This window comes from Zingiber officinale, chromosome 11B (genome assembly GCF_018446385.1).
Source record: "Zingiber officinale cultivar Zhangliang chromosome 11B, Zo_v1.1, whole genome shotgun sequence".
Taxonomy (NCBI): Eukaryota; Viridiplantae; Streptophyta; class Magnoliopsida; order Zingiberales; family Zingiberaceae; genus Zingiber; species Zingiber officinale.
The window spans coordinates 6,504,447-6,526,484 of NC_056007.1; the positions used below are offsets into that span (position 1 = coordinate 6,504,447).

The 22,038-nt window shown below is 36.8% G+C and overlaps 2 protein-coding genes across 2 annotated transcripts; both read right to left on the reverse strand.

Moving 5' to 3' along the window:
* Positions 1 to 12,909: 12,909 nt before the first annotated feature.
* On the reverse strand, positions 12,910 to 13,979 carry LOC122035005 (protein LURP-one-related 10-like). Its single transcript, XM_042594366.1, has 3 exons — positions 13,703 to 13,979; positions 13,403 to 13,618; positions 12,910 to 13,317 (listed from the first exon to the last, which is right to left on the reverse strand). The coding sequence occupies exons 1-3, from the start codon at positions 13,946 to 13,948 to the stop codon at positions 13,087 to 13,089; spliced, it is 693 nt and encodes a 230-aa protein (XP_042450300.1). The 5' UTR covers positions 13,949 to 13,979; the 3' UTR covers positions 12,910 to 13,086.
* A 4,826-nt stretch (positions 13,980 to 18,805) lies between these two features.
* LOC122035085 (protein LURP-one-related 15-like) lies at positions 18,806 to 19,772 on the reverse strand. Its single transcript, XM_042594470.1, has 3 exons — positions 19,487 to 19,772; positions 19,175 to 19,399; positions 18,806 to 19,091 (listed from the first exon to the last, which is right to left on the reverse strand). The coding sequence occupies exons 1-3, from the start codon at positions 19,733 to 19,735 to the stop codon at positions 18,933 to 18,935; spliced, it is 633 nt and encodes a 210-aa protein (XP_042450404.1). The 5' UTR covers positions 19,736 to 19,772; the 3' UTR covers positions 18,806 to 18,932.
* Between the last annotated feature and the right edge of the window lie 2,266 nt (positions 19,773 to 22,038).

The following is a 22,038-nucleotide window of genomic DNA, read 5'->3' on the forward strand; positions in this document are numbered from 1 at the left end:
AGCCATATTCGAAGCATATCCATCTAGAAATTTGATGTCTTTTAACCAACTACATAAAGCTTGTTTACCATCTTTGTCCAATGTATAACAAGCTTTTGTAAATTTATTGGTTGTTTCATTCTGATGCAACTCTGGTCTGTTGACTAGTTCTTTTAATTCCTGACGTGATTTTGCAGTGCCCTTAGTTCTTCCAGGTACATTCATCACAATGTTGAAGATATTATCAAAGAAATTTTTCTCAACATGCATCACATCTATATTGTGTCGAATGAGTAGATACTTCCAATAAGGCAACTCCCAGAATATCCTCCTTTTCTTCCAACCACACTTGCACACCCTAACAAGATATTTATTTATCTCATCATAATTAGGCTGAGCTACTGGGAGAAATCCAAAACTATCTATTTGTTCAATGATTTCTTCACCTGAAGCATGGACTGCCGGGGGAGGTTTTCTGACTACAACATTCTTTAGAAAATTTTTCTTATTTCGCCTAAAAGGGTGATCCAGTGGCAGAAATTTACGATGATTATCAAACCAAGATACCTTCCCACTGCAAGGTAATGAAAATGCATCGGACTCTGTCATGCAATGTGGGCATGCTAATTTACCAGCCGTGCTCCATCCCGACAACATTGAGTATGCTAGAAAATCACTGATCGTCCATAATAAGGCAGCATGCAATGTAAAATTAGTTTTACTTGCAATATCATAAGTCATCGACCCTACATTCCATAATTCATTCAGCTCGACAATTAGAGGTTGCAAGAAAATATCTATCTTATCTTTTGGATTGGCTGGACCAGGAATAAGCACGGTAAGGAACATAAATTCATCTTTCATGCACATCCATGGCAGTAAGTTGTACGGTGTTAATATAACTGGACAAGATGAATATTGTTGTCCCGACTGGCCAAATGGTTGAAATCCATCTGCAGAAAGTCCCAATCTCACATTACGTGGTTCCATTGCAAAAGAGAGAAACACAGTATCAAGATGTTTCCATGCAGGAGAATCACAAAGATGACACATTATACCTCCTTCGTGCTCATGCTCATGCTCATGATGCCACAACATGTGGCCAGCTGTAGCTGCAGATGCATACAAGCGTTGAAGTCTAGCAGTTAACGGAAAATAATACATCACTTTCCAAGCAATATTTTTCCTTTTCTTCCCTGGTATGCGAGTACGATGCTTAAAACGAGGGTGAGTATAGATTTTACATTCATTCAAATCACTGTCTTCATTCCAAAATATCATGCAGTTGTTTATACAATAATCAATCTTCTCTACAGACAAATCTAAACCTCTGATCAATTTCTTTGTTTCATAGAAGCTATCAGTCATTATGTTATCAGCAGGGAGCAACTCTGACATCAATTGACAAATGTCATCGTAACATCTTTCTGAGAAATGATGTTCTTCTTTCATATTCAATAACCTTGCAGTAGCTGATAGTTGAGAATGACCAGAAGGAATGCCTTCCCACACTTCTCTTTCACTAGCCTTTAACATTTCATATAGTTGTTGATATTCAGGGGTTGGTATTTCATCTATATTCGAATAATCAACTACATTCATCGCATATTGAACCATTGATTGCATTGAAATATCAATATTATTTGGTGCTTCAGGAGCGGTAACAGTAGTCCCAGAAGACGAACCACCAGAAGGCCCAATTGGTTCATATAAATAAGGCTCTCCGTGATAGTACCAATTGTAGTAATTTGTCACAAAACCATTTCTACATATGTGCATTTTTACAGTATCCTCATCACGAAATGGTCTATTTTGACAATTTTTATGATTGCAGGGACACTGTAACTCAGCACCATTCATATATTCTGGATGACTTTTAGTAAAGTTCACAAATTGTTCAACTTCAGCAATAAAATCATCTCTGATAAAACCATTGTCTAATCGATTGTACATCCAAGCTTTGTTTATATACATTGTTACAACCTAAAAAGAATATAATTTGAAACATTATTAAATTTGTATCACTTGAAATAAGCTTAAATAAGGAATTATGTGCACAATTTCATCTCACGATCATCGTACCATATTACCATAAATCTCCTCTACACGTCCCCTCGGGGCGGTGCGATGGTTAAGACATGGGGTGTTGCCACATGAGGTCTTGGGGTCGAAACTCGACGTGATCGAGCATAACCTCCCCCATGTCTTGACCATTTGCACTAATGGCTAGTAGTCACCCGTGATTTACCTCCTCCGTGTTGGCCTAGGAACGGGTTGGCGGGGGCGCTGGGGGCGAGCGAATCGCCTTTTTGCCACATAAATCTCCTCTACACTAAGGCAAATAAATGAAACAAATATACGTATGTTGTTCCTTAGAGCATCATCAAATGAAATAACCATACATATATGAAAGTAAAACAAATCTAATATGAAACTATGATTTTTTTTCAAGTGCCATAAAATAATAAAACTAATTTCAATCAAAAGGACATTTGAATAGTACAAAGTGCCAAAATAAGGATGCATATCATGCATATATAAGTAGTATTAGCAACTCCAATGGTGCAATGGTATAATTTTTTTTTAAAAAAAAAACAAAAAATATGAAAGGTAATTAATTAATTAACCATTTTATATACTTGACTGTTAAATTAACCATTATATATATGGCTAATTAATTAATTAATTAATTGAGAAAACTATTTACAAACAATTGATGAGTATAAGATAGGTAAACATCTAAGGAAGTACCTAAAGAGAGATCAAGGGGCAGCAAAGAAAAGAAAAGAGAGAATTGCAAAATGCCTCTACTTCAACATTAACAATATTAATTGATTCATGCATTATGCAGTTTGTAATTAAACACACACACATAGATGTATATCACAATGAAAGAAAGTGATTAAAATCTCATAGTTTGATCGAAGAAGGCATTTCTATGAGCAAATCGAAGAGACAGTGAGCATGCATGCACCATCCACATCAAGCAAAAGCAATGAAACCAAAAGGAAAAGAGCAGGCAGCGTCGCGAGCAGGCAGCGGCGGCCGCTGGCCGTGAGCAGGCGACAACCGTGAGCAGCCCGCGGCGGCCACTGGCCGCGAGCAGCCCGCGACGGCCGCGAGCAGCCCGCGGCGGCCGCTGGCCGCGAGCAGGCCGCGCCCGCCGGCCGCGAGCAGGCCGCGCCCGCCGGCCGTGTGAAAACGAAAAGAGAGAGAGGAGAGGAGCATACCTGAGTCGCTAGTTGCGGATCGCGGTGAACGGGAGGAGAGGGCACGAGTTTGCCGGAGTTTGCAAGAGAGATCGCCGCTGGAAAATCACCGAGAGAAAGAGGAAAATAGGGGATCGCGCGAAGAGAAAGGTTCGATCGGTGCCCTAATTCTAAAGTGGATTACCGACGAAATTAGGTTCCATCGGTAACTACCGACGGATACCTAAATCCGTCAGTAAGCATCGACGGGATCAGGGTTTCGTCGGTAGTTACCGACGGAAACCTAATTCCGTCGGTGCTTACCGATGGAATTATTAATTCCGACGGTGATTATCGACGGATTTAATAATTCCGTCGGTGATTACCTCTGGTTAACGGGAGTAAATTTTGACGGGTTTAAAATCTAACGAGTGGGAGAATCCAACCGACGGAAACCTACTTCCGTCGGTGTTGACCGACGGGAACTTAATTCCGTCGGTAATGTATGACGCCATGATCTTCGCGGATTTCCTACTAAATGCATTTCTGTCGGAAATCTCCGACCAATTATTTAAATCCGTCGGTAATTACCGACGAAATAATAGGTTCGTTGGTAATTACCGACGGAATTAGCGTTCCGTCGGCAATGGCCGACTGAATTGAAATCAGTCGACATTTGCCAAGAATTAAAATTTAGATGGTACTCCCGTCGTTAATTACAGACATTTTTATAGTGTCTCTTCCTGGATTCACCGTCCCCACCAGATTATAGTTTTTGTTCGGAGCGGACAGCCAGAGGCCGCCCGAAGGCTTCCGGTGGTAGATAAGTAATCAGGTTACTGGGCGCGCCCGCTCCAAACAAAAACTATATCCTGATGAGAACGATAAATCCAGAAAGGAATCGCAACCGTGATCCGATAGTAAATACAAATGGTACATCCCCTAAACCATAAGAAATGATCCAGAGAAATCCTACCTCCAAATGAGCTGCCTCGTGGCTTGAGTGTCACACATAAGCACAAATGTCTTGTATTATACATTTTTTTTAAATATACTATTCTTATACTAGTTCTTCTATACAGGTAATAGAATATATACTAGCTGTACATATAATCCAGATGTTTTTTATAAGGGACTCTCTACGCGATAAATAAGGGTCCCCGCCTTATTTATAAGCATCCCAGCAAATATATGATTAATTTTCTGTCTTCTTCTTGCATCTCTAACTCTTTTGTCTTAGAATAAGCGAGGGATAGGTTGACTCAAACATATGAAAAAAGGGATTTGACAATTTATCAAAGATGCATTCAAAGTTTTGAAATTTTAGAAAAACTCACCATGATTTCATATTTCCCAAAAGGCGGTGCACTTAATTTTAAAAATATTTTATCCACCTTTCAAAGTTTCAAAGTCAAGCCTTTTGAGCAATACTCATTTATCGTTCAAAAACTACCGATAGGCAATCACAAGGGACATGATGTTAGGACCATGCGAGTTAAAGGAGGGGATGTATAATTTCGATCGCTTTTTGTCATTGCTTTATGTTCATCGTTGAATGCACAACAGGAATTTTAATCAACTTAGACACTACATATATTATATCTTGATTTTACTTGGTATCCACCTCTTTGGGGTAACTAATCCAAGGGTCTAATTATTGCTCATAGCTTCCCCTAAGAATTTCCTCCTTCTCAAAAATATTTCAGAGGCAGAGAAGACTCTTACACGCTTGAGCACAAGAATACAACAAGAAACGAGAATGCAAAGATGAAAGAAATTGAAAATGATTTTACAATAAAGTACCTTAATTTTCTTGATCTTTTCTTACTTTGGATTGCCTCTTTATTGTAGGAAATGCAGTAACACTTTATCTCCAAACCGTCATGAATCGACGCCTTCAAAACTCCACTAAACCCCCTTTTCTAGAGTTGTTTTCGGATCGGAAAATGTCACCTAATCGATTGTCCTTATTCCTAATTGATTATCACGGCAGATCCAACCATTTAAACCTTCAAAATGACTCTTTTTCACCTAACTAATCAATTGGTGAGCCATATCAATCGATTATGTTGGTCCTTTGGCGACCGGCAAGAGGGGAGAGGGGGATGAATTGCCCAACATAATATAAAACAAGCAAAATACTTTTCTTGACTTTTTAAATTAAATTAGGACACACTTGTTTAATAGTAAACTAATTAACAAAAAAGAAAGTAGAGGCAGATCTTTTTACTTGGTTTGCAATCAGAAGATTGCTAGTCTAAGACATTAAAAGCTCAGTATCAAATCTCCTTATGGTGGAGAAGCCTTTTACAGCAGTTTAAGCACTAGATCACAAAGTAGAACAGAAGAGAAGATTATTTACAAGTGTTGTTCTGACTACTGAGATTAGGGCTGTATTTTTAGCCAAGTTCCGAGTGTCTGGAAGGGCTCCGGGCGCATTAGCGTGGATAAAACTCTATCCACGACACAACGGATCTGGATAAAATTTCTGTAGTTCGAGCGCCTGGAACAACTCTAGGCGCCCAGACCACCTTCGCATAGGGGCGCCTTGCCAAGGCACCCCAGTTGGACCAAATCGGTCTAGGAATCTGGAGTAGCTTCGGACGCTCAGACCACAATCAACTCCTCATTGACTTTCTATCCGAGTCTTTGCTTCGACTTCGCTCGCTTGGGTGATTTCGGCCATCCGGAATAGGGCTCACCTGAACCCATTTTCTGGCCTTCTCGAGCAACCTTCCGCTCCGGCTTCTCGTCCCTCATAAATATCATACGGCTCCTTCTTGTCCGCTAGTGTACTCTTCCGCAGCGCCTCTTTCCTTTGATTCACCGAGCCTGTCATCTTTCTCCTATGTCGTCCTTCTTGCTAGCTGCATCTTTTGCTCGATTTCCTATGCTCCTAGGTTCTGGCACACTTAGACACAAAACATCAAAAGGCAACAAGACCTAATTTTGACTTGGTTGTATTGATGCAATCAACCTCCAAGGTTTTAATGTTCGACAAATATGCTTAATAGAGCTTAATCAAGGGAAGTCCCAGTCGCGACTAGGCAAGGGTGAGAAGTCAACCGAGTGACTTGTCCTAACTATGATTAGGCAAGAGAAGTCCTAGTTGCGGCTAGGCAAAGAAAATCTTGGTAGATCATGGAAGCCAAGTAGAAGGATTTGATAGATCTGGAGGACCCGATATCGAATCCTTGGTGGACCGATCCAATGTTGAGTCTTGGTGAGTGAAGTCAAGTGGAGAAAACCCTAGGGGATGGTAACCTTAGGTCCTGGTGAGTGAAGCCAGGTAGAGAAAACCCTAGAGGGAAGTAACTCTAGGTTTTGGTGAGTGAAGCCAGATGGAGAAAATCCTAGGGGAGGTAACCTTAGGTAATGAGAAGTCTTGAAGGAGTGAACTCTAAGCGGTCGACCGGACCAGCAAATCTTAGTAAATGTAAGTTTAGTTTTACCATAGTATTATGTATTACTATTATTGCTGCTAGCTAATGTATTATTGCAGGAAAAGTCTTAATAAATTAGGTGATCAGACACTGAGCAGAGAAAGTCCAAACATGTCTGGAGGACCAAATATTTGGTAGGTAAGTTGAGGTAAGCAACTGGAGAAGAGCGATAGTGAGGTCATGTTCCAGAAAGGAACAAACCCTAAGTCGCTGATTTAACTAAAGAAACCGAGAAGGTTTCCAAGTTGAGATCAGGATAGTTCTACTATCAAATACTACTCATGCATCTTACTACTCATTACCGTGCTAACTTTATTTTACAGAAATATTCTGTTTAATTCTGTTTTGCAGGAACTGGCCTGATCAGTCGACTGAATCCAGGGATCGGTCGACCAAATCAGGTCGACTCAGACTAGATGTAAAATACCGTAATGAAAATAATAATAAGGTTTAATGGACAAATAACCTTAACGGAATTTTTAGGAGTCTTCTGGGAATTTTTTAGAGCTCGTAGGATGAGTTTAAGGGGATGAATTGGTTGAGATAGTGAAAAGTTTGTTTGGAATACCTATTAAGTGAGAGTTGATTGAGGAATTAACTTAGGGTTTAATAAATTAAACCCTATGTAAATAAGCTATATTTAGTGCCCTAAATCTCATATGTTGAAGCTTCCTCTCATTCCCTCCTTCTTCTCTCGATTCCTTCTCATCCCCCCGCTGCTGACTCATCCCTTCTTCTCCTCTTCATCTTCCCCAACCCAACGGCATTGCCTCATGACGCCTCGTCTCCCACGCGTACGTACAAAACCATCGGCCAAGGAAAGCCTCGAGTCCTCTCCTCTCCCGATCTATCACCTATGTCGCAGCACCGCCTTCTCATCTTCTCACCGCCATCCAGCGACACCGAACCACTACCGCCCTTGTTGACGCCGCAAATCGGCGCTAGTCGACCATCAGCTACCTGAGCCCTGTCGCCTGTGCCCTAGCCACCCTCTGCCCCTTTCTTGCGATTGATCCACCGCCAGCAACTGAATCCGTGCGCCTTCTCCACCTCCGGCCTCTCCCATAGTCCATCGACGGGTGTGTCACACCAAATTCCAACGACATCAACATCATTCAACTATCGTAGGGTAAGCAACCACCATTTCCAGCAATCAACCGAGTCGATCACGGTAGATCTACTCCTTTGGGCACGTTTACCCCTCTAATTATGTTGTGTCAGCAGATCAAGAAAGCGTCGCCTTCTTGCCACTCCATTATCGGAGAGGGACTGGCTGCATAGGGTAAGCTTTGATTCCAAGTTCCAGGATCTATAAGGATCGGATGCTAAGGTTGGCTTTGTTTCAGGGTTCTCATGTGGAGATTAGTGACTCCACCTTGTTGTAGCCACTGGATCTAGCATCAACCTCCTCTAGCAGTGGGTAAGTATAGATTTAGGTGAGTTTTCGGTTGCTTTATTCTTGTAGTAAGTCCTAATCGGAAGGTGAAATAGTTAGGGTTGCTTAATCTATTAGATTATGGTCTAGAGATTCATGTATGAGTTGGTTTCTCTAATTGGATTAATTCATAAGGACAATTAAGGATCATTTTGATTAGGATTTCCCCTAACTAGTTTTAGGAATTTTATTTAGCTATTTAATTCATAAAAACTTAGCTAAATAAAATACTTTGATGCAGGACTCTGTTGAGACAGCATCACGACGTGAGATTTATCTAATACGATCTTCTTTTGAGGCGGGTACCTTTGACTTATCTTTTTTGATATTGTCATTCTGATATGTGTAATAGTTATGTTTATATCTGCTTGGTATGTCACTATTTGATACCCGTAGTATGCCTATATTGTTATTTGTTATGCATTTGTGTCTATGCCTCCTGATTCTTGCCATGTGTACTTACGTTCATAGAAGTAGTGACATACAATGCATTACTGTGCACAGGTCTAGCTACTAGATATACTTAGCATGTGTACCTAGTTTTATTATCTGGCATGTGTACTTAAATTTATTACCTGGCATGTATACCTAGATCCTTGTTATGGACTCGGTATTCCTTTTGGTACATATTATATGGAGGTTGATATTTTTAGGAGTTACCTGCTTTAGTGTCATGTACCATTTTACATGATTACATGCTGAGCGATTGTCGACTCTTTTATAGTTGAGCACATTGCCAGTTACATGATCTGCACATACAACCACTAATGGGTTAGTGGTACATCAGGCAGGGTGTATGTAGTTTGCTCTGTCAGGGCTACATTGGTCTGCTCATGGGTAGTGTAACTGCACCGTGATAGCGGGCAGAGATCCCCCTTCTTGACTAAGACATAGGGAGATGAGAGCTTAGGCTCCCCCACTATGTTTAGGGTAGGATGATAGGTGTACTCCGACAGCATCCTGTCCATTCGGTCACTCAGGAGTAGTGATGACAGAGTGCACAGTTGTCATAACCCTACCCACTCGACCTCACCATCGTGTGTGAGGTGGCTAACTGACGTCAGGGGTGACCATGCCATTTGCAACATATACATGGATTGCATTTATTGTTTGTAATTGCTCCATTTTGGATGCTACATTTTGGTGGTTGCATATGATTGACATGTATACAGGAGATATTTTGTATTTGGTCTTGTTGGTGCAATATCCCTAGGCTTGAGTCTTGATGTTTGAGTTTCGATATTTGAAAATACATGGATATAGAAAATGTAATCGTTCGTTTAGGGAGATTGTTGATACAATTCTCCTCTGGTCAAGGTTGACCAGTTAGATGTAAAGAAGAGTCAAGTAGGTCAAAGGGTTGACTGGATACTTGACTGGGAAAGTTCTAACTGGAGGCTAGGCAGTTGAAAAATCCTGGTGAGTGAAGCCAAGCAGTTGGGAAATCCTGGTGAGTGAAGCCAGGTGAAAGACTTAGTGAATGAAGTTAGGTAGTTGGAAAATCCTAGTGGGTGATGCTAGGTGAAAGTCCTGGTGAGTGAAGCCAAGCAGGTGAAAGTCCCGGTGAGTGAAGCCGGACAGTGGGAAAATCCTGGTGAGTGAAGCCAGGTAAAAACCCTAGTGAGTGAAGGTAGGTGAAAGTCCTAGTGAGTGAAGCTAGGCAGATGGAAAGACCTGATGAGTGAAGCCAGACAAGTGGAAATCCAGGTGGGTCAAGGTTGACCGGACACCTGGTATTGGGAAGTCCAAGTAGGTCAAAGGATTGACCTGATACTTAGCACAAGGAAATCCAGATGGGTCAAGGGTGACTGGACATATGATGGAAAGAAGTCCAAGTGGATCATGGAGGACTGGACACTTCGCCCGATCAACCTCTCTCTCGGACTATCTACTTTGCTCGACCGGCCTCTTGCTCGGCTTGTATGCTTGCCCGATCGGCCTCTCGCTCGGCATGTCTGCTCTGTTCGATCAAACTTGCTCGGCCTTACTTCCCGGTCGGCCAGTCTACTACTTACTCACCCAATCCTTCAATCCGCTCGGACTTTACTGCTCGGTCTACACTCATCAATTAGCATAAACCAACCCCTACTAGAAATTATCAGCTTAGGTCATTTTAACAAATAAATAAATTTAATTCCATGTAATTTAAATTCAGCTAATATCCTATGAATCTCCGGTGGCATATTATTGGAAATGGTGCATTTGGTACTCCTTCCAGTTCCATCAATCTTAAAGTCACACGTGGCAGTTTGGTTGGCGTTGGTGGCTAAGATCACTTGGAACTTGTCCAACTGAAGCAAGTAGCTTGGAATTTCCCACACTGAATAGGAAGCCATTCAGGCAAGTGTTGTCTCCCCTGTACACATTCCCTGGTTCACCAAAATCCAAACCCTAAAAATTTTAAGGTTTTTATTTTTTTTGTCAAATATCCAAAGTGCAAATTCATATGATAAAAATTTCACATTACCAAGAAGAGTTAACTTTTACTAGAGTTTATATATATATATATATATATATATATAGGCAATGTAAGTATTTAGGAATAAATCATTTAGTTTTGTCAGACATTATAGTATATCAATTGTTCTTTTTTCATTTGTTAAATAGCATCTCACGACCATCAACTCTAAACACAACTCATCACCATTAATATTTGAACGTCTATCATGGCTCAAAAATTGTTGAAGCTTCATACAAGACTTCGTCAGGCTAGTTAAAGGCTCACTCTTTAACTTTTCCAAATTCAATAAAAACCAAAAAATCTCTTGATATTGTTTAAATTATTCAAATCGAACTTGAAGAGAAGATCGAGTTTGATCAATTATAAATAGAAAATATTCAACTCTAAAAGACTCTTCATCATCGTGGCACATCATCATTGTCACTTTTATCAAATTATTTCTTTCTTCGAATAATACATTTTTCTCGAAATTTAGGTTCAATCCCCATTTCACTTACGATTTGTATAGCTTCATTCATGGAACTAGCAAAACTTTACAAAATTATCTTTCAAAATTACCTTGAAAATTAAATTTTAAAATTACTTTATATACTTTGAAAGATGTCTTAGAAATTATTTTAAAAATTACTTCATAAAATTACCTTGCAAATTTTACCTTAAAAATTCAGTTTAAAAACAACTTTACAAAATTTGCTTTGAAAAATTTACGTTAAAAAGGTACACTAAAAAACAAACTTTACTTAATTTTTGCAAAAAATATTTTATAAAATACTTTCAAAAATACATTTTAGAACTTGTTTCGCAAACATTCTTATATTTTTTCAATATCTGTTTTGAAAAATAATTCTTATACTTTTTCAATATCTGTTTTGAAAAATAAAATGTAAGTGTTTTGAAAGTTGCTTCAAATATCCTTTGAAATATATTTCAAAAACACTTTGGGAAGTTGTTGAAAAGTTTTATAATCTTTTTGCGAAAATTATTTTTTCACTTTAAAAAATATCTTTGACAATTTTTTTAAATTTTGTTGGAAAACTATTTTGTAAATATTTCTAAAATTATTTTGCTGGGATAAATTCTTTGAAACTCCTTTCAAAAAATATTTTGAAAAGATAGTTTGAAAAAAAAACAAATGTTTTAAAAATCATCTTGAAAAATAATTTCTAACATTCTTGTAAAATTTAGTTTTCCAAATGATTTGTATTTTTTTTTACAAAATTAAATCTTAAAATGTTGAAAACCTTTTGAAAAGTTTGAATTTTTTTTTTCAAAATACTATATGTCGAATTTATATTATATGTCTTAAGTTATATATGTATAAGCACGAAAGGATACCTATTTTGGGAACCATTTTTCCTCCTAGTGTCAGAGAAATAGTGGTTTGAAACTCTCGTACATAAATAAGATACATCCGTTGGTTTGATCAGGTAGGAAGAAATTTAACTATCAGTATAATTTTATAGTATCACAAATAACTCTATACTTATACAACTAGAACTAGGATGGTAAATGAACCAAGCGTTCGTAAATAAATTTGGTATTCAACTTAATAAGAGTTTATTTATATTCATTCAATATAACAAATAAATTTGAATATCTCGTTAAGCTAAACAAACAATCCTAAACATATGTATGTTCAATTCGTTAACGTTCGTGAACAACGTTCATGAATAATGTTCACGAACCATATTCATTAATAAAATTCTTTTCAATATGCTAAATAAATAATAAAATAAAATAAATAAATTTTAATTATCAAGCTCAATAACCAATCAAACAATTAAAAATTTCAAACAATCAAACAAACTTGAATTGAGAGCTCGATAACATCTAAACGAACTAAGTTATTACCAAATTCAAGCCAAGCTTGAATTGAGAGTTCGATGTCCCCAGGGCGTAGCGCAGATGGTGGATGCATGACATCTCTGACGTAACGGCCAGGAGTTGATTCTCAGGAATTGACGACCTGGGGTTTATTCCACCATGCGTGTATTACCTATGTACCTGCATGTACCTCCCTCCATATCCGTGGAGCCAGTATTAGGAGGCCGCTAAAGTAGCGGATCTACTTTTAAATTGAGAGCTTGATAACATCTAAAAGAATCAAACTCAAACTCAAGCTCATAAAAAATAAACCAAGTCAAACTTGAACAATCATTTCAAAAGTATGATTCATTTCAAACTCGGCTTGATTTAGCTCGATTATCTTATCAAAAAAAACTTGAACATTCTGAAACTCGTCTTGACTCAACTCAACTTAACTTATTTACAGCCCTAGCTAAAACAAGCTTAGCATTTATGACTGAACAGGTAGATCTCGTTCGTTTGTAAATGATCTCCACTTGTTGATTAATATAATTAAAATTTATTAAGTCAGAAGAAATAAAATCTATTGAGTTTTACAGAACGAATATATATTATAATAGGCAACAATAATGAGAATTATATATCATAAAATTATAAACAAATACAATATAATACTCTAGCTATAGACGTTCATGTATGCACTTAACATCCTCCTTCCTCATCACATAGCTGCTGCACGCATTGAGAAAGCTGCATCGCTGTCGCTGTATTCGATTAACCATGATGATGATGATGATGATGGAGAACATGATGATGATGTTGCTGATGATGGAGATGAAGATGCTGCTGATGATGAAGATGATGCTGATGATGAAGATCATCATGACGACGATTTGCCTCCGTCTCTTGAATGACTATCAACGATACAATGAAGGCGAAATCTTCGTTGGGATTGACAGTTATTTCTAGTTCGTCCCTTGCAAAAAATGCAGTCTTGCGATGCATCTGCAGTTTAATTAATTAATTAATTAATTAATATAGTTGATAAAGAAAAGAAAAAACTTTATTCGATGTGTTTATGCATGCTTACTTGGGCTATGATTTCATCAGTTTCGCCAATACAAATGGTGCATTCCTTGCTTTGTCCAATTATCTTAAAGTCACAGGGGGCAGCTTCGTCGGTGTTGGTGGCCAAGAACACATCAAAGTTGTCCTTCCGCCGGAATGTCTTGGACTTTCGCAGGCTGAACAGCAAATCGTCTGGGCTGCTGCTCTCTCCTCTGAATACTCTCCATCTGCTAAATCCCTGGAGTTAACAAGAACCAATTTCGTGAGTGTAATTTGAAGGGAAAAAAATAAATATCGATGATGAAATTAACCTTGTGCGTACCTTCGGTTTCATGGTGAGGAGAGGGGTGCCGGCGGCGTCGAGGAGGAGGCGGCGGCTGCTGAAGAACACACCCTTCACCTTGAACACCACGTCGCCGTTGGTGTCCTTGACCTTGTAAAGGTCGCTCGAGAACAAACCGCCAGTTCTGGTGAGCGTTAAATTGACGGCGTACGGGACGGTGAACTGCCGGGCGGCCACCAGCTCGGCAGGCGCAACATGTCTCGCGGTCTGCCCATATTCCGCCATGGTTGTTTGCGGCTGCACAAGCCTCCGTGAATGATTTGTGAATCAGTATTAATTAATGGTGAGATCTGTTGTGTGTTAAATAAATATCTCAACGTGAACGTAGACACGGTCAGTAGGCAGGAGGAAGTCAAGTCAGCGTGGCTTTTGAAAATTCAATTGCGCGTTCCGGCGTTCGTCTTATCTTCTTGTTTGCGTACTCCAAGAGAAAAGCTAGCTGGAGTTGGACTGAAGCTTCTTGCAAACTCGGAAAACTTCTGGTAAACAAACTTGCCTTCTCTTCGAAGAAGTTCGATTTATCTCCTATTGGTTTAGATGAGCTTCCGCCTCCTGCCACCTTCTTCTCCGTGGCTTGACTATAAGCACAAATGAGCTGCCACATAAGAAATAGAAGAAATGATTGAGATATTTGAGAAACATAAGAAATATGAGATGAGAGTATAGAAGTTTGAGAAACAGAGACTTTTGGTAAATACGTTGTCAAATCTTTTTTCGTTGGCTAAGATTGTAACAGAGTAGAGTATAATTGATGATTGAAATTTTGAGATTATAATAATTCTGTTTTGATCAAGGAGGGCTAGAGGTTCTATGTCGGCTCAATTCATCAATTTAGAGGGCGTTTGATTAAATGATAGGAATGACTATGGGTATGAGTTTGATAGTAGGGTGGAATGAGAATAGGAATGGAAATAAAACCCATCAAATTATATGGGTTTAGTTGATTCCCATAAATCTAGTAATCATTCCCAAAATGTCATTCCCAAACCCACAATCCAAATACTATCTTTTACTATCATTTCATTCCCTCATTCCCAAACCCATCAACCAATTAACACCCCCTTAATTATCTACAAACTGACTAATCAAATCCAAACCTATTAAACCAATTCATTAATCGAAAGAAATTTAAACAACAATTGTATAAGAGATGTTATTTAATTTTATGGTATGGATTTGCATTTAGATGCTACTAAAATTATATACACAAAAACTAGAGCCGTAAAAACATGATTAGTGATGTTAATAGAAAGCTGAGCACTCACAATACAGAATGGTTTACCTTAGTCTGATAAATAATTCAAAAGGAAGAGAAACTTCTGCTGAACTAATAAAATCACATAATCCAACAGTCTGTCGAACAGTTATATATATTGTCCATTCATAGAGGATATCCTCCTTTGATTTATATAATAAAAAATCTATCAATTCAGAAAAAAATAAAATTTATTGAGTTTTATGAAACATATTACAATAGACAAGGAGATATAATGGTAGGAGGGTAAAACATTCTATATATCACAAAATTTAAGACAAACACAATACACTAATTTTCCTTTTCTACAATGGCCATTAACAATAATATACAAAATATAGACATTCATATATATGCACTACTTAACTTCCTCAAAAAATATCTTGATGTATATAAGCAGGTATATATATGCACTACTTAACATTCAATATAAGCAGGCAAATCTAGCATGATGCCCTTTACAAGGGGTTTGTATATATCATCATGCATGTATGTAAGCAATGCATAATACCGTTGGACTCCTTGTAATTTCAGAAATCCACATGATCTAAAATTGATCCAATCTAAGGTCTTTATGTCCATTTGTAGATTTTGATTAAAACTCATTGGTGGACCTAAAGACATCAGATTTGATCTATTTTAGGTCTTGTGAATTTATGAGGTTATAAGGAGTTCAACGGTACTATCCATTGCATATTTCGGCGTCTAAGGAGGTATTGAAATGTTATCGGAATAATTAGCTAAAATATAAACTCATTCATATCAAGCCCACGTTGGGCCTAATATTATTCCATATAGGGCCCATGAAGTTATGATTAAGCTAATTTATTTGAAAACAGTTCAACAACTCCGAAGACACTAAAATATGCAATGGACATCACCGTTGAACTCCTTGCAACCTCAGAAATCCACAAGATTTGAAATGTATCCAATATGAGGTCTCTAGGTTTATCAGTAGATTTTGACAAAAATCCACTGATGGACTTAGAGACCTAAGATTGGATCTATTTTATATCTTGTGGATTTCTGAGACTGTATGGAGTTCAACAGTGTCGTCATTACATATTTTAACTTTTTTTGAAGGTGTTAAAATATTAACAAAAGAAATACACTGAATTCTAATCCCGTTTTGTTTGCTTGCATGCATGCACCCTAATGAGAGAGGAAAGTGAAGAGAGATTGTGTGGATTTGAGAGAGAAAAATAAAAGAACTTGCATGCATGAGAGAGAGGAAAGTGAAGAAAGAAATGATGAAGGGGAAGAATGAAAAGAGTAGAAAACTAAGTGCGTCCTTCGGTAAATATCAAAGTATAGTGTGTCTTTTAGTCAATTCGTAAATCTAAGTACGTCCTTTGATAAATTGTCGAAAAATTAATGAAATAGAATTAAAAAAAAACAAGTGGAAAAATAATGTGATCCATTTGTCTAACCCCTCTCTATAATACAAATGGGTCAAAATTATATTTAAAAAAATGACATATGTATGGAGGATAAGTATGGTATTATGATTTAAGTTTATGATATATATTTTAATTCTAATTATATTTATGCCATTTTTTATCAACTCATGTGAAGTAGGGTGGGATGGGAAGGAAGGATTCTAATTCTTATGCCCTATCTCACCTTTATTTGCACCTATATAGAATTTAAAACACTATTTTGTCCTAAAGATGATAATAGAGTCAGACAGACAACTTACAAATCTTGTTATTCACTTTTATTTTCAACTCATTTAATTCTCGTTATGATTTATCCTCTAGTTCTATTATTTTCTTTCTTATTTAAAGACTTGTAAATGCTTTAAAAGTTCGCCTACAATTTATTTGAAGTGCTCATATTTAATGTATCATAGAAGATGATATTCAATAAATCATAAACACTTAATATCATATGTAAAGAAAATAAAATGATTTCCATATACTCATCTTCACCTTACTCTCTCTCTTACTGAAAATGGAACATTAACATCCAAAAAGGATTTGGACAACTGTTGTAATATAAAAGTTAGGGAGGTAAATGAGTTAAGTCGCTCGTGAGCTATTCGAAGCTCGATTCGATAAAAATTCGTTTGAGCTCGTTTAACGAGCTCGTTAAGATAAACAAATGCAAGCTCAAGTTTCACAATATTCGGCTCGTGAACATGTTCGTTAAGCTCATAAATAAACTTTTAAATAAAAATAATAATAGTTTTGATATTGAATTTATAGATTTTACAGTCTACTTATGAAAAACATAGATAAATATATTAAATTTATTTATTAGAATAAAATTATAAATTTTAACAAGAATATTATTTTTTTAAAAAAATATATAATTTAGTTTTTAATGAATATTTAAATTTATAATTTATATTTATTAAGCTCGTTTAGGTTCGATAAAAATTCGAATAAGCTCGTGAGCCATAAATATATTCGTTAAATAAAGCTCGAGCTCGACTCGATTATAAACGAGCCAAACTCAAACATCTAAGAGCTCGGCTCGACTCGGCTCGATTAAATCCCTAATAAAAGTAGAATCTGTCACTCTAACAGTCCAACATAGTTGGTCTCACAAGGGAGGTTTCCACAATTGATGATATTAAGCCTTGATAGATAAGATTAAATTGATGAACTATGTGACACATATGTTCTACGGATTTTAGCTATCAACTTAGGGATGATGAGACATATCAAATCCAAACCTATTAGACCAATCTTATTAACTGAAAACATTTCAATCACAATTATATAATAGTAGCTATTTAATTTAATTCCCTACAGATACTATCAAATTATATGTTAGATAGTTGTTATCAAATTGTGTAGATGCTACTAAATTAGAAGAAAAAAATAGTGTTTTGAAACTCTCGTACGTAAATAAAGACGCATCCGTTCGTTTGATCAGGCCGGAAGAATATATATATATATATATATATATATATATCCGTGTGATTTGGTGGTGTGTGCGTCAAAATCCACAGTGGATCGATCAGTAGATCAATTTAACCCACTTATCTTGTCTTCTCGTGCTTGTCACGTACGTCCTCCCACCTTCGACGGCCTTCAACCGCCTGCCTCTATATATATATATATATAGTCGTGATGTCCTATAGTCGCACAGTGTGTAACTGTACGCATAGGACATCAGCCTCATTTTTTTAATTAAATTTTTATTTTTTAAATTTTAAATTAGAAAAATCAACATTTCCCCATAAATTTCAAATACATTAATATATTCCATAAACATATTATTATACTCCATAAACATTTAAATTTTTCCGTTTTTAATTTTTCTTTTAACTAAATACTATAACCCAATTAGAAAACTAAACTCTACATGTAAAATCTTAAAAAATTTTAGCTTGAACATTATAACCCAATTGGAAAATCTAAATCTTAGGGGTACGCCTAAATTTTTTTTGTTTTTAATTTTTCTTGTAACTGAACACTATAACTCAATTGGAAAGTCTGAACTCTAGAGATAAAATCTTAAAATTTTTTAACTTAAACATTATATAACTCAATTGGGAAGTCTAAACCCTAAGGGTACGTCTAAATTTTTTCCATTTTTAATTAAATTATATTGTTCGTGTTAAAAAATTTTAAGATTTTACTTTTAAGATTTAGGCTTCCTAATTGTTCGGTTAAAAAAAATTAAAATAAAAAAAAATTAGGTGTTTACATGATATAGTATTACATTATTTATAGGGTATAATAATTATTTAGGATTTATGTTTATATATATATATATATATATATATATATATATATATATATATATATATATATATATATAATGAGAATTATATATCATAAAATTATAAACAAAGACAATACTCTAAGTAGCCATTAGGGCAATACTAGACAAGAATTAATTAAACGTTCATGTATAAACTTAACATCCTCATGCCTCGCATAGCTGCTGCACGCATTGAGAAACTGCACCGCCTCCTCCACCCGTTATTGCTGTATTTAATTAACCATGATGATGATGATGTTGCTGCTGCTGACGACGACGACTTGCCTTGATCTCTTCTAGAATGACTATCAACGACACAATGAAGGCGAAATCCTCGTTCGGGTTCACTGTTATTTCAAGTTTGTCCCTTGCAAAAAATGCAGTCTCCCGATGCATCTGCATGTTAATTAATTAAATAATTCCAAAACCCGCGAGGAAGGAAGGAAAGAAAACTTTAATTCATGTATTTTTGTGCTTACTTGGGCCATGATTTCATCAGTTTGGCCAATACAAATGGTGCATTTCTTGCTTCGTGAAATTATCTTAAAGTCACCTGGGGAAGCTTCGTCCGTGTTGGTGGCCAAGACCACATCAAAGTTGTCCTTCCACTGGAATACCTTGGGCTTTCGCACGCTGAACAGCAAGTCGTTCGGGCTGGTGCTCTCTCCTCTGAATACTCTCCATGTTCCGTGCCAGCTAAATGCCTAAATTAATGAACAAGAACAGCCAAGCGTGAGTATAATTAGAAAGGCAAAATAAAATATTGATGATGAAATTAACCTTGTGCGTACCTTCGGTTTCATAGTGAGGAGAGGGTTGCCGGCGGTGTCGAGGAGAAGGCGGCGGTTGCTGAAGAAGACGCCCTTCACCATGAACACCACGTCGCCGTTGGTGTCCTTGACCTTGTAAAGATCGTTCGGGGTGAACAAACCGCCAGTGCTCGTGAGCGTTAAATTGATGGCGTAAGGAACGGTGAACTGCCGGGCGACCACCAGCTCGGCAGGCGCAACATGTCTCGCCGTCTGCCCATATTCCGTCATGGTTGTTTGCTGCTGCACAAGCTCTTTGAAGATTTAATTTTGTGATTCAGTATTAATTGATGATGAGATCTGTTGTGTTGCCCAGCCTTGTTAAATAAATATCTCAACCGCTCAACGTGAACGTATGCACGATCCGTAGGCAGGAAGAAGTCAAGTCTACGGCAGGAAGAAGTCAAGTCAGCGTGGGTTTTTTGAAAATTCAATTGCACGTTCGTTCGTCTTATCTTCTTGTTTGCGTACTGCAATAGGAGAGCTGGCTGGAGTTGGAGTGAAGCTTCTTGCAAACTCAAATAACTTCTGGTAAACAAACTTTCCTTCTCTTCGAAGTTCGATCTATCTCCAATTGGTTTAGATGAGCTTCCGCATCCTGCCAGCTTGTGCCCAGTGGCTTGAGTGCAAATAATAATAAATCTTATTATTTATTGATGTTTATCTTATGATAATATAATATATAATGTTTAAACAGTAATATTTGATCAATCAATTTATCAATTAATAAATAATAAACTTATTCTAAAAATAATTCTGATAATTATTCTAATAATTATAATAAAATTATTAGAATAATCATATAATACTAATTTGATTTGATTTGGTGATTTGATTCGATCAATTCTGATAATTGTCTTTTATCTCTTTTACCCCCGACAAACTTAACTGGAGATCTTTGACATTGAGTTTACTTGCTAACTTGTTGAAACATTATCTGGATAATGACTTAGTAAAGATATCAGCGATTTGATCTTCAGCAGAAATATAAGAGATGGATAACTATTGATTAACTACACATTTACTAATAAAATGGAAATCAATTTCCACATGTTTTGTACCAGCATAAAATATTAGATTTTCTATGAGATATGTTGCTCCAATATTGTCGCACCAAATTCTTGGTGTAATATTTAATGCAAGATGAAGTTTAGAGAGAAATGATTGAAGAAAAATAATTTCTGACGTTGTATTTACTATAGCTTTATAGTTTGCCTCAATGCTTGAACGAAATACCATAGGTTGCTTTTCCGAATTCCATGAGATAAGATTTCGTCCAAGAAATATTGCATATTCACTAGTAGAGCGTCTATCTTCAAGATAACTTGTCCAATCTGCATCACTATATGCATGTAAATTTCGAGATGATTGACGATATAAAAGAAGACCATGTAGAATAGTACCTTTGAGATAGCGAAGTATTCTTTTTCATTATCCCAATTTTGTTCAGTTGGAGCATGCACGAATTGACAAGCATGATTTACTGTAAAAGTAATATCAAGACGTGTGATAGTGATATATTATAAAGCTCCAACAATACTTTGAACAATACTTTGATAAATTTGTGGATCAGATAGAGCAGGAAAGAATGAAGTTGGAGAGTTGTTTATAGCAATTGGTGTAAAGACTGGACATGTTCCATCCATTTGGCTCTTTAAAGAAGTCCAGTAATGTATTTGCTCTGAGAGAGAAGATAAACATCCTCATGTGGAATAAGCTCAATATCAAGAAAAAAACGAGCAATACCCAAATCTCGAGTAGGAAATTCTTGATTGAGAAGACTTAATAAAGTTGTGATACCCTCGTGATTATTACCGGTTATCAGAATGTCGTTCACATAAATAAGAAAAAATATCATAGATCTATCATTATATTTGTGAAATAGAGACGAGTCAGTCTTTGATTCAAAAAATCCTTGAGCTTGTAACCAATTAGATAGTCGATGAAACCATGCACGAGAAGTTTGTCAAAAGTCATATAAGGATTTCTTAAGTTGGTAAACATGAGATGGAAGTTATGGATGAATGATATAATTTCCTCAAGATGACCATGGAGAAACACATTTGAAATGTTCAATTGTCGTACAGGCCAATTAGAACTAACAACTATTGATAATAATAGTCTGACAGATGTAATTTTGATGACTGGGCTAAAAGTGTCATTAAAGTCAATACCTGGTTGTTGACTAAATCCTTTAGCTACAAGTCGAGCTTTGTGTCGTTCAAGAGAACCATCAGCTCGATGCTTAAGATGGAATACCCATTTAGAGCCCACAACATTCATTGAGGGAGTGTGTGGAACTAGACTCCATGTTCCATTGCGAAGAAGTGCATCAAATTTTGTAGCCATTGCACTACACCAATTTGGATCATTTCTTGCTTGTGTAAAATAAGTTGGTTCAATAGATTTTGAGGAGACCACTAGAGCTTATGGAAGGGGATATCGAGTTGCGTTCGGTGGGAAACGTTCATAAATGTCTCTAACGGGAAGCATGCGACGAGGAGCATTATCATCTGAATCACTTGTTGATGGCG

Coding starts and splice junctions, on each gene's coding strand:
- LOC122035005 (XM_042594366.1), bottom strand. CDS start 13,948: ATGGCGGAATATGGGCAGACCGCGAGACATGTTGCGCCTGCCGAGCTG. Junction 13,619..13,702: donor TCCTCACCATGAAACCGAAG/GTACGCACAAGG, acceptor TGTTAACTCCAG/GGATTTAGCAGATGGAGAGT. Junction 13,318..13,402: donor CTGATGAAATCATAGCCCAA/GTAAGCATGCAT, acceptor ATTAAACTGCAG/ATGCATCGCAAGACTGCATT.
- LOC122035085 (XM_042594470.1), bottom strand. CDS start 19,735: ATGACGGAATATGGGCAGACGGCGAGACATGTTGCGCCTGCCGAGCTG. Junction 19,400..19,486: donor TCCTCACTATGAAACCGAAG/GTACGCACAAGG, acceptor TCATTAATTTAG/GCATTTAGCTGGCACGGAAC. Junction 19,092..19,174: donor CTGATGAAATCATGGCCCAA/GTAAGCACAAAA, acceptor ATTAACATGCAG/ATGCATCGGGAGACTGCATT.